The sequence below is a fragment of the Salmo trutta genome, chromosome 21 (assembly GCF_901001165.1).
Source record: "Salmo trutta chromosome 21, fSalTru1.1, whole genome shotgun sequence".
Taxonomy (NCBI): domain Eukaryota; kingdom Metazoa; phylum Chordata; class Actinopteri; order Salmoniformes; family Salmonidae; genus Salmo; species Salmo trutta.
Window position 1 is genome coordinate 8,535,847 of NC_042977.1, and position 13,498 is coordinate 8,549,344.

Sequence of the window (13,498 nt, forward strand, 5' to 3'; positions counted from 1 at the left end):
ACAAGAAGGAGATAGTATATAATGTTGTATTTAATTGAAATGCTTAAGAATTTCATTCATTCGTATGGAGGACTGCCTCTCAATGGCCAATACATAGCATCAGCAATCCAGGGTTTATATTTTTTACAGTCTGGTATACATAATTGATCATGACCCACACTTTATGATAAACTGCCTTACAGGGTAAGGAAACCAATGCAAAATGTAATTTTGTAATTTGGGTGAACTATCCCTTAAGGGTTGTTTCTTTAAGCCTTTAGCCAGCGAACTTACTCCGGTTGTCAAAAAGAAAAATATCCGGTTGACCTTTAAAATGAGCAGCTTTCCTTCCTCTTGCGAACTTCACGAGCTAAATGGGTGGATCGCACATTGAACAGGAGTTTCAGTAACATTAGCTAAAGGAACACAGACAGAGAAACAAGGACAATTCGGAAAGGAACGTTGAAACATATTTGTTGGCCTGTCTAAAAGCAACATTGGAAATGTTTTCCTTGTCAACAACAGTCCAACCACAGGTAAGAAAGTAGCTAGCGTTAATGTGATAGTGCAACTAGCTAGCCATTGACATTGAGTGTTGAATGTTTACCAGTTAGCTAGCCATAGTTGTGCAACGCTAACCTTACCTCTGTCAAATCTGTCAGTCCTTTCTTCACATAAGATAGTTATTGAGCAGTTTGTAAGGGATATGTTGTCAATTTCACCAGGGTTTTAAAATATACTTTCACCGGCAAACGTTAGCTAGCCTAGGCTAATGAGTCTGCCGCTGCAGCAAAGCAGAAATGCTAGAAACTCAGCCAGTCAGGCACTGCCCCCTTCCTGGGTAATAGCAACAATCTAGCTAGCACAGCTAGAAGTCAAAGTTGGCTATACAAGCCAAGAGTTGCATACTTCTGCAGACCAGAAGCAGCTCTTGAATTGTAGATAGTTTATGCTGTTATCGTAATACCAGGTGGATAGCTTGTTACATTGAGGTCAGTGGTCTGCAGAATAGTATCATGAGGGTCTTATTTTGGTGCCGCTATTCATCTCCCGTGGACAGATGAAACGGCGAGAATCTGTCAACGCTCACGACGTATAATTGTGTAATTATGAGCAGTAGTAGTTTGTGGTTTTCTTCCATTATTTGGACGAATCAGGATTTGGCAAACGCGGTGCTTAAACTAGTGCGGTGGTTTTCAAGCCCTTGTGCGGACGATAAACAGTTTCCACTACAGCCACAAAGTCCCCAATTGCTTTTGTGTGGCCAGGGAGTTGACGTATGACGCCACCTTGCGGCCATGTTGTAAGACCACATAATCAATTCTTTCGACCACAGCTGAGAGGCTACCCCAAGCTGGGTGAAAACGGTTCCTAAAACGAGTTGATTCATCACCACAGTCAATTTCTGTGCTGTATTTGGTTGCTCTAACAAGGCAGAAAAGACAACGGGAAAATACAACGGTATAAGACTCAAGAACGGTCAGAAAAAGCGAAGAAACCTTTTTGCCCGTCAAGACCTGAACCAACTGGTAAGTCCGATTTCGAGTTCCGCTGCTAACAAGGTGTTCACAACAAGACTAAGTAAATCAGCCAACAGTACCTAGCTAGATAGCTTGTAGTCTGTCTCTTACATAGGCAGCGCGTGAGTTAAGTTTTTGGGAACCTTTTTTCCCATGCATTTATCATTGCATTTGCAGTCTAATGTAAGCCTACTATTCCTAATGTGATGAGTAGATTGGATAGTCATAATTTAGGCTATTAATGTGCGCGTAGGTCTATAGGCTATCAGAGAAGTTTCTTTCCATTGCACGGGAAAATGTGTCTTTTGATAAACATTTCATGCAATTCCACTACACTTTATGACTGGAAACATTAGCAGAATATTTTTTTAATACGACGGTAGCATGGGCTGACGCTGTCAACGGATAAATAAAAACGACCTTGTCTTGAATGCAACCATGTAATCTAGACCTTTTGAAAAGGGGTCATGGCTAGAAGGGACCCAGCAAATTAACTTCAAAACATATTTTTATGGCATTTTAGCTAACCCTTTAGCTAACCTTAACTTTTCATAGTAGGTTAGGAGAATTAAGCTGGATCCCTTCTAGCCATGACCATGGAAAAGGGGAGACACAAATGGTACAATATGACTTCCATATACAGTCGTGGCCAAAAGTTTTGAGAATGACATTAACACAAAGTTTGCTGCTTCAGTGTCTAGATATTTTTGCCAGATGTTACTATGGAATACTGAAGTACAATTACAAGCATTTCATAAGTGCCAAAGGCTTTTATTGACCATTACATGAAGTTGATGCAAAGAGTCAATATTTGCAGTGTTGACCCTTATTTTTCAAGACCTCTGCAATCCGCCCTGGCATGCTGTCAATTAACTTCTGGGCCACATCCTGACTGATGGCAGCCCATTCTTGCATAATCAATGCTTGGAGTTTGTCAGAATTTGTGGGGTTTTGTTTGTCCACCCACCTCTTGAGGATTGACTACAAGTTCTCAATGGAATTAAGGTCTGGGGAGTTTCCTGGCCATAGACCCAAAATATCGATGTTTTGTTCCCCGACCCACTTAGTTATCACTTTTGCCTTATGGCAAGGTGCTCCATTATGCTGGAAAAGGCGTTGTTCGTCACCAAACTGTTGGTAGAAGTTGCTCTCGGAGGATGTGTTGGTACCATTCTTTATTCATGGCTGTGTTCTTAGGAAAAATTGTGAGTGAGCCCACTCCCTTGGCTGAGAAGCTACCCCACACATGAATGGTCTCAGGATGCTTTACTGTTGGCATGACACAGGACTGATGGTAGCGCTCACCTTGTCTTCTCCGGCCAAGCTTTTTTCCAGATGCCCCACACAATTGGAAAGGGGATTCATCAGAGAAAAGGACTTTACCCCAGTCCTCAGCAGTCCAATCCCCGTACCTTTTGCAGAATATCAGTCTGTCCCTGATGTTTTTTCTGGAGAGAAGTGGCTTCTTTGCTGCCCTTCTTGACACCAGGCCATCCTCCAAAAGTCTTCACCTCACTGTGCATGCAGATGCACTCACACCTGCCTGCTGCCAGTCCTGAGCAAGCTCTGTACAGGTGGTGCCCCGATCCCGCAGCTGAATCAACTTTAGGAGACGGTCCTGGCGCTTGCTAGACTTTCTTGGGCGCCCTGAAGCGTTCACAACAATTTAATCGCTCTCCTTGAAGTTCTTGATGATCTGATAAATGGTTGATTTAGGTGCAATCTTACTGGCAGCAATATCCTTGCCCGTGAAGCCCTTTTTCTGCAAAGCAATGATGACGGCACGTGTTTCCTTCCAGGTAACCATGGTTGCCAGAGGAAGAACAAGGAGTCCAAGCACCACCCTCCTTTTGACGCTTCCAGTCTGTTTTTAGAACTCAATCAGTATGACAGAGTGATCTCCAGCCTTGTCCTCGTCAACGCTCACACCTGTGTTAACGAGAGAATCACTGACATTATGTCAGCTGGTCCTTTTGTGGCAGGGCTGAAATGCAGTGGAATTTTTTTTGTTTGGGGGGGGGAATTCAGTTCATTTGCATGGCAAAAAGGGACTTTGCAATTCATCTGATCACTCTTCATAACATTCTGGAGTATATGCAAATTGCCATCATACAAACTGAGGCAGCAGACTTTGAATTAATATTTGTGTCATTCTCAAAAAGAAGTGATAGTCTAACATCAGGTGTGCTTTTTATTTGTTTTACTGTAGGTTGACCTCTATCAAGACACCCATGTTGACTGGATTCATCTATGAAGATGAGCAATGCTGCAGCATCAGTTTCTCATTTACTAATTTGTCCTTTTCTAGATATGAAAGGAGACATCCCTCAGTGCATTCAGAAAGTATTCAGACCCCATTACTTTTTCCACATCACTAGCCCATAATGACAAAGCTAAAACAGATTTAGAAAGCTTTGCAAATTTGATTAAAAAAAAATATATATATATATATATAACTATTCAGAGCCTTTGCTATGAGACTCGAAATTGAGCTTAGGTGCATCCTGTTGCCATTGATCATCCTTGATGTTTCTGCAACTTGATTCGCGTCGACCTGTGGTAAATTCAATTGATTGGACATGATTTGGAAAGGCACACACCTGTCTATATAAGGTCTCACAGTTGACAGTGCATGTCAGAGCAAAAACCAAGCCATGAGGTCGAAGGAATTGTCTGTAGAGCTCCACAGGATTGGATTGTGTCGAGGCACAGGTCTGGGGAAAGATACCAAAAATTGTCTGCAGCATTGAACACAGTGGCCTCCATTATTCTTAAATGGAAGAAGTTTGGAACCACAAAGACTCTTCCTAGAGCTGGGCCCCCCGGCCAAACTGGGCAATCGGGGAAGAAGGGCCTTGGTCAGGGAGGTGACCCAAGAACCCGATGGTCACTCTGACAGAGCTCCAGAGTCCTCTGTGGAGATGGGAGAACCTTCTAGTAGGACAATCATCTTTGCAGCACTCCACCAATCAGGCCTTTATGGTAGAGTGGCCAGACGGAAGCCACTCTTCAGTAAAAGGCACATGACAGCCCGCTTGGTTTTGCCATAAAGCACCTAAAGGACTGACCATGAGAAATAAAATGCTCTTGTCTGATCAAACCAAGAATTAACGCTTTGGCCTGAATGCCAAGCATTACGTCTGGAGTAAACATGGCACCATTTCTACGGTGAAGCATGGTGGTGACAGCATCATGCTGTGGGGCTGTTTTTCAGGGACTGGGGGTAGTAGTCAGGATCGAGGGAAAGATGAATGGAGCAAAGTACAGAGAGATCCTTGATGAAAACCTGCTCCAGAGCGCTCAGGACCTCAGGCTGGGGTTATTGTTCACCTTCCAACAGGACAACGACCCTAAGCACACAGCCAAGACAATGCAGGAGTGGCTTCGGGACAAGTCTCCGAATGTCCTGGAGAGGCCCAGCCAGAGCCCAGACTTAAACCCAATCTAACATCTCTGGAGAGACCTGAAAATAGCTGTGAAGCAACGCTCCCCCATCCAACCTGACAGAGCTTGAGAGGATCTGCAAAGAAGAATGGGAGAAATTCCTTGTATAAACATTTGTGCAGTCACACAACACAATGCCACAGATCTCTGTAAAGTTTTGAGGGAGTGTGCAATTGGCCTTTTGACCGCAGGAATGTCCACCAGAGCTGTTACTAGAGAACGGAATGTTAATTTTTCTACCAGAAGCCACCTCCAACGTTGTTTTAGAGAAATTGGCAGTATATCCAACCGACCTCAGACCACGTGTAACCACGCCAGCCCAGGACCTCCACATCCGGCTTCTTCACCTGTTGGAACGTCTTAGACCAGCCACCTGGACAGCTGATGAAACTGTGGGTTTGCGCAACCGAAGAATGTCTGCACAAACTGTCAAAATCCGTCTCAGGGAAGCACAAATACATGCTCGTCGTCCTCACCAGGGTCTTGACCTGACTGCAGTTTGGCATCATAACTGACTTCAGTGGGCAAATGCTCACCTTCGATGGCCACTGGCACACTGGAGAAGTGTGCTCTTCATGGATGAATCCTGGTTTCAACCGTAATGGGCAGACAGCATGTATGGTGTTGTGTGGGCTAGCGGTTTTCTGATGTCACCATGGTGGGGTTATGGCATAAACTACAGACAATGAACACACTTGCATTTTATCAATGGGAATTGGAAGGCACAGAGATACTGTTACGAGATCCTGAGGCCCATTGACGTGCCATTCATCTGCTGCCATCACCTCATGTTTCAGCATGATAATGCATGGCCCCATGTCGCAAGGATCTGTACACAATTCCTGGAAGCTGAAAATGTCCCAGTTCTTCCATGACCTGCATACTCACCAGACATGTCACCCATTAAGCGAGTGTGGGATGCTCTGGATCAACATATACGACAGCGTGTTCCAGTTCCCGCTAATATCCAGCAACTTCGCACAGCAATTGAAGAGTAGAACAACATTCCACAATCAACCGCTTGATCAACTCTATGCGGGGCAAATGGTCACACCAGATACTGACTGGTATTTTCCACACCCATACATTACTTTTTTTAAATTTAATTTAAGGTATCTGTGACCAACAGCTGCATATCTGTATTCCCAGTCATGTGAAATCCATAGATTATGGCCTAATGAATTTTTCAATTGACTGATTTCCTTATATGAACTGTAACTCAGTAAAATCTTTGAAATTGTTGCATTTTTGTAAAGTGTAAATGCAATCTGGTTTTTAAAATAGTTTGGGCCACGATTAAAAATAGCATTTTTTTTTTTATTAACTGGTAATTGACTGGCACATCCTATTCTGTATTCAAATGCATAGGCAACAGAAGACAGGCTTCATCAGCAAGACACACCACTTTGCAATGAGCTGGAGGCAGTATGCATTTTGAAAACATATAGCTACTTAATTTTTTGAAACCTGAACATTTTACTACATATTATGAGGCATGTTTTACCTTGCTTCAAAAGTAGCCTAGGCAAAATCCGACCATATCAGGGAAGGCAATTATTTTATAAAGATTCTCATATGCCATTGAAACCACTAGGCTATTTCTCTATGTTCTATTGGTTTTCAACGTTCATTGTTCTGTAGCCAAATGCACATTTGCATGTACCATACTGCCTTGTGTGCGTTGCTGCGCTAATAATGTTAAGAAATAATAGTTTATCAACATTTTTAAGCTTAAACGTTCTGAGCTGTTGCGTCAGATTCTTTGCTTAAAAATAAATAAAAATGTACCTTTGCCTACTGGTTGTATGAATGTGGGATCTATCGTCTCACAGCTGTCCCAGAGTCTGTTTGGGCTATTTCTTTCTCGACAAGCTGACCGATTGACATAAGCGCCGCGTCCATAAGGCTAGGGGAAGCTTTCCCTAAGTAAATTGCCAAAATGATATAGCCTAATTTAGCCTACAGTACTCCTGTCTATATATACACATAAAATAGGCTACTGAAGCATGATTTGGACACAGGCGATCATTAGCTCCCCCTAGCCTTAAACAAAAATAAGTTGTGGATTGTTTTAAATCACATTGCCTACAGTCCTGAAGGAAAGGCAGCGCGATCATTTGGGCAGCGCAGCAAATGCCAAATAGATGATTGTTGAGTTGCAACCCTCAGTGAAAAGTAGAGGCCCAGCCAGCCAGGCATATCGCAATATTTCAAAAATTAAATTGTGGGAAAGCCATGTTATTGCTGTAAAGTGAAGACAATTTTAAAATACGAATCTGTCTTTTAGCCATCAAAAGTCTCAACTTAATTGAGCGAACAAGTAGGCCTATCTTACTGGCACCAGCGAAGAGCATCAGCCATAGCCCCGGTGAGTGCGCACTGCGCATGTTCACTATCATTGTTAGGTCAGTGCCACTTAAGTTTGTTTTTGGACAATATTTTCCTCCATTTCTCGTAGGCCTATTATATGAACTGTTTATCAGTGTCAGCAGATTAGGCTACCCTGTAAATTGTCATATTAAAAAAATATTCTGCTAATGTCTACCAGTCATATGAAGTGTAGTAGAATTGCTTGAAATGTGTTTTTCCTGTGCAAAGAAAGAAGAAACGTATCTGTTATAGCCCAGGGCTATACGCGCTCAGTCATTCATTGAACGGTCTTTTTTTTGCAAACAGTGAGTTATATTATTAGCCTGGCTAAATGCAGTGGTTAATTTGAGCCAGATCGGACTGTTAAGTTCTGGAAACTATTTGGCCCGATCTGGTACCTTTACATGAGAGAGTAAAAAGTCAGTTTTCAATGTAAAAATTCTAATAAAAGCATTCAGAGCTCATTCGAGTTGCCTTCTCATGAATTTTCCTGCCCCCTGAAAAAAACGTAATGTGAACCTAGATTTTCAGCCCGCGCCTGATATTCGAACAATTGAATTCGTTTTGGGCCGGCCCGGGTTTATGGTTTACGCAACATATAGCCTGTTTGAGACCAACGCATGGCAGTTGCTGTGGTGAGAGAGAGAGAAGCGTGCAGAACTAGTATGATATTTATTTTCTATGATCTCTCCCTCTCTCTGCTAGAGTTGAGCCTGCAACTCATCTCTCCAGCATTGTACTTCATTTATTTCCTTATATAATCAGCCGCTGGAAGGGCGCTGGAGGAGCTGCAGCACCCCAGATTTAATTGAAATACATTTTCCAAAGTTATAGAATTACTACTCTGTTCAGAAATGAATGAAATAATTCAGAGTACTCCACCAGGAGTATGCCTATAATTTAGCCACAGAAGACCAATGGCTACTTTAAAAAAAAAAATGCCTAGCAGGCCTCCCGAGTGGTGCAGTGCTTGAGGCTTCACTACAGACCCAGGTTCAATCCCAGGCTGTGTCATACCTGTCCGTGAGCGGGAGACCCATGAAACAAAGTGCACAATTGGCCCAGCATCGTCTGGGTTAGGGGAGGGTTTGGCCGGCCGGGATTTCCTTGTCCCATCGCGCTCTAGCGACTCATTGTGGCTGTCTGGGTGCCTGTACGCTGACTTCGGTCGCCAGCTAGACAGCATTTCCTCTGACACATTGGTGCGGCTGAATACCATAATCTAAATGTGATGTCATTATGAGCAACATGGATGGACGTTATGTTCTTATTTTTCAGAGTAAATAACTCGCGGACACTGGTTTAATTCTTCCCAAAGGGTCGTTACAGCTGTAATTTAGACAACGACTTCACACAAGCACTGATATTTAACCCTTTCTCATATGCTGAGTCTCCTCCTCCTCCTGCACATCTGAACAGCCAATGCATCCCTGTTGCTAGACAGAACCTTTAGTGATATCGGTTCTTCCTCACTTCATCTGACCTGACCTCTGCCCCAAAGTGCTCACTCCTCCCCAACTCAAGGCTGTCATGGTTATTGATACCAGACTGTCTCTTCTCCTCCCAGAGGATCCCTGATGGCTAACAATAACATATCCTGACATAATGTAAACGTTATACATTACCCTCTCTTCTTATCAATGCCTGCCACATGTAATTGCTTCCCTGCACTCAACACATTCCAAGCTTAGTTGCACCCACTATATACCTTCCACCTATAACCCTTAACTTCTGCTGTAGACCCTCAACATTATCACTCCATCAGTGGCATGAATAAGTAACATTTCATTCTCAGAACCCAACAAAGTCCTAATCAGGTTACACACCCAATGCATATGGGTCCGGTAAATTTTAAAATGGAGCTGGTCAAATGTCCGGCACATTTTTATAACGAAAACCCTGGCAGCCAGCTATACACTCGTATCCCCGTGGACCCATTCGTACTTAAAACATTATCCATTCAGGCTCCAAAAGCATCAATTTCCTCAGCTTGATTTAATGGTGATAAGGCGGGGGTGAAAAATGCATACTTTCTTTATGAAACCCAATTTATTTTCACCATCACGCTAGTGGCTAATCTTAATGTTGCGCTCCACATTGACGGGTAAACAGACGGCTGCAACCCGATTTGGCTGAAAGTGATGTGTAACATCAGGGACTAGCATTCCTAGGTATTAGCCACTCTAGCATGGTGGTTTCATAAAGAATGTATGCATATTCCCCCCCGTTTTAATTTTCACCTCGACATTAAATCGGGTTGAGGAAATAGTCTGTTTTGCAGTCTGAATGGAGATTTGTTTTATGTACGAACCGGTACACGGGGACTGCCGGTCTTTGGCCTATTGTATTGGGTTGCACAAAAAGTCTGTGAGAAGCCAGAAGTGAAATAAAATTGAATTTAAACTTACTGTGCCGGTGGGTTATGTTAAAATGGGGAATTTGAGACCGTATCTGAAGGAAGGTATGTGTTTCCAAACCAGGGTCTTTTTTTAGACCCAATTTATCTGCTTACACGTAAAAGTCCAGCACGTCACGCACCATATGTGGACAAAAGGAATAACTTGTGGGGGACTTTTATTTTGACAAGGTTAGCAGAGTAAGTGGGTCTACCACAGACCTGTTTGGGAAGTCTGTTAAAACCTGTTGGGGATAGGGGGCAGTATTGAGAATTTTGGAAAAAATATGTGCCCATTTTTAACTGCCTCCTACACCAACTCAGAAGCTAGAATATGCATATTATTGTTCAGGTTTGGATAGAAAACACTCTGAATTTTCTAAAACTGTTTGAATGGTGTCTGTGAGTATAACAGAACTCCTATGGCAGGCAAAAACCTGACAAGGTTTCAAGCAGGAAGTACCCTGTCTGACAAGGAGTCGTGCGTCTTGCATCTGTTTATTGAAAAGTAAGGATCTTAGCTGTAACGTGACAATTCCCAGGGCTCCGATAGGCTCTCAGAGCCCGGGAAATAACTGAAGGTTGACGAGGGAGCCTCAGGCTGAAACACATTATCGGCTTTGGCAAGTGGCGGCTCAGAGGACCTTTGAATGAGGCGCGTGCACGATTCGCTCCTGAGGAGAAATTTAATTCGGCTGTTTAGGCTCAATGCATATTCCCGGTCGGAATATTATCACTTATCTACGAGATAAATGGCATAAAAATTGGTTTTAAACAGCGGTTGACATGCTTCGAAGTAGGGTAATGGAATATTTAGACATTTTTGTTACGCCATTGCGCCATGCGCGACACCGTGATGAAGCATTCTGATAGTGTCTAGAACTCACGAACAAAACGTCGCTGTTTGGATATAACGATGGATTATTTGGGACCAAACCAACATTTGTTATTGAAGTAGAAGTCCTGGCAGTGTATTCTGACGAAGAACAAGCAAGGCAAGAACATTTTTCTTATAGGAAATGTGATTTTGGTGGAGGCTGACCTTGGTGGGTGTCTAAATAGCTAGCCCTGTGATGCCGGGCTATGTACTTAGATTATTGCAAAATGTGCTTCATCCGAAAAGCTATTTTAAAATCGGACATATCGAGTGCATAGAGGAGTAATGTATCTATAATTCTTAAAATAATTGTTATGCTTTTTGTGAACGTTTATCGTGAGTAATTTAGCAAACTGTTAGTAAATTCCCCGGAAGTTTGCGGGGGTTATGCTTTTTCTGAACGTCACATGCTAATGTAAAAAGCTGTTTTTTGATATAAATATGAACTTGATTGAACAGACATGCATGTATTGTATAACACAATGTCCTAGGTGTGTCATCTGATGAAGATCATAAAAGGTTAGTGCTGCATTTAGCTGTGGTTTGGGTTTATGTGACATGATATGCTAGCTTGAAAAATGGGTGTCTGGTTATTTCTGGTTGGGCACTCTGCTGACAATCTAATGTTTTGCTTTCGTTGTAAAGCCTTTTTGAAATCGGACAGTGGGGTTAGATTAACGAGATTCTTGTCTTTAAATAGCTGTAAAATAGTCATATGTTTGAGAAATTGAAGTAATAGTATTTCTAACGATTCAAAAATCGCGCCACTGGATTTCAGTGGCTGTTACGTAGGTGGGACGAGTTCGTCCCACATGCATCAGAGAGGTTAATGACCATCTAAAAGGTATTGTTAACAGGGGTAATTTGAGACTAACCGTCATGCCCACCGGCACAGTAAGTTTAAATAAAAGATAGACTCAGCAATATGATGCAGAAAGTGGGTTAATTTCCATAACTAAGAGTGTTAAAGCAGGAGGCTCAACTTTTCCACTGTTTTGGTCCCGTGGCTACCACGCTGTGAACCCATGCACAGGGGGCTGCTGATGTGAAATCACAGGTACGTCTCCTGCCGGTGTGCCCTTATGCAATGCATTTACCCCTACATTGGGTGGCGCATAATTGTCCCAGCGTCGTCCAGGTTTGGCCGGGGTAGGCAGTCATTGTAAATAAGAATTTGTTCTTAAATGACTTGCCTAGTTAAAAGGTCAAATTAAAACAGCTCCAGGGACACTGACTTGGCTCACAATTTAACATGTAATTCGATACTCGAAAGCCAGAGATACTAAATAAGACATTAAGCTTTGACATTTAAAAGCCACTTGTAATAAAGTTTGACATTTTATTGCAGTAAACTTACAATTTACACACTCTGAAAACAACTCAAATTCATGTTACTTTCAGTGGTTTCACAGACCTTGTTCTGGATTAATCAGAAATTCCCCTCAACCTAGACAATTACAGACCCACCAGAACTGCTGACATGGGTCATTTAGGATTTGAAAGATGGGGCCCAAGCTACAAATCTGTATGAGGAAAGACCAAAATAAAAACAAATGCATTGCTCTACTAAAATTAGGCCTACTTGATTAAAACTCAGTGACAAGAATTAGCCTGATTCAGAACATGGCAAATTGCACTATCCAAATGTCACTTTTGGTACAGTATTATTGCAATATGAAGAACTCTCTCGCTCCAACCAAGGTGCATGAATTGAGGAGCAAACTAAAGTAAATGAATACAGCTATAAGCAAAAACATAAAGGCTGAATAAACAAATGTAAAATGTAGTGAATTGATGTGCAATATGGGAAAGATTATCTAAATAGATACTCTAGGCTATAGTAGCAAGAAAGTATGTGAACCCTTTGGAATTACCTGGATTTCTGCATAAATTGGTCATAAACTTTGATCTGATCTTCATTTAAGTCACAAGACGAACACCGTGTGCTTAAACTAGCACACAAAATATTGTATTCAATATAGACAAGAAAAATACAATATTTAAACATTCACAGTGTAGGTTGAAAAAAGTATGTGAACCCCTAGGCTAAAGACTTCTTCAAAAGCTAATTGGAGTCAGGCGTCAGCTAAACTGGAGTCCAATCAATGACACGAGATTGGAGATGTTGGTTAGAGCTGCCCTGCCCTATAAAATACACTCACAATTGGGAGTTTTGATATTTACAAGAAGCATTGACTGATGTGAACCATGGCTTGAACAAAAGATTTAAGAATTGTTGATTTGCATGCAGCTGGAATGGGTTACAAAATTATCTCTAAAAGCCTTGATGTTCAACAGTCCACGGTAAGACAAATTGTCTATAAATGGAGAAAGTTCAGCACTGTTGCTACTCTCCCTAGGAGTGGCAGTCCTGCAAAGATGACTGCATGAGCACAGTGCAGAATGCTCAATGAGGTTAAGAAGAATCCTAGAGTGCCAGCTAAATATTTACAAAAATCTCTGGAACATGCTAACAACTCTGCCGAGTCTACAATCCGTGAAAGACTAAACTAAAATGGTGTTCATGGGTGGATACCATGGAAGAAGCCACTGCTGTCCAAAAAAAAAAAAAAAAAACATTGCAACATGTCTGAAGTTAGCAAAAGAGCACTTGGATGTTCCACAGCGCTACTGGCTAAATATTCAGTGAACAGATTAAACTAAAGTTGAGTTGTTTGGAAGAAACATAACACTGGAGAAAAAAAAGGCACAGCACACCAACAAACCTTATCCCAACTGTAAAGTATGGTGGAGGGAGCATCATGGTTTGGGCTTGGAGAGCTTGCTATCATTGACGGAAAAATGTATTCCCAAGTTTAAGACATTTTGACGGAGAATGTAAGGCTCTCTCTCTGCCAATTGAAGCTCAACAGAAGTTGGGTAATGCAACAGGACACTGACCCAAAACGAGTA

General features: G+C 42.1%; 1 protein-coding gene across 4 annotated transcripts in view; it reads left to right on the plus strand.

Moving 5' to 3' along the window:
- Window positions 1-275: 275 nt before the first annotated feature.
- LOC115156604 (ATP-dependent zinc metalloprotease YME1L1) overlaps window positions 276-13,498 on the plus strand; it is a 79,964-nt gene continuing 66,741 nt past the window's right edge. For 3 of the 4 annotated variants that reach the window (XM_029704103.1, XM_029704102.1, XM_029704104.1), the window contains exon 1: window positions 276-515. In XM_029704103.1, coding sequence (XP_029559963.1) covers window positions 483-515 — 33 coding nt within the window. In that variant the 5' untranslated portion in view covers window positions 276-482. The remainder of the gene's footprint in view (window positions 516-13,498) is intronic. The other variant, XM_029704101.1, reaches the window with a different exon arrangement.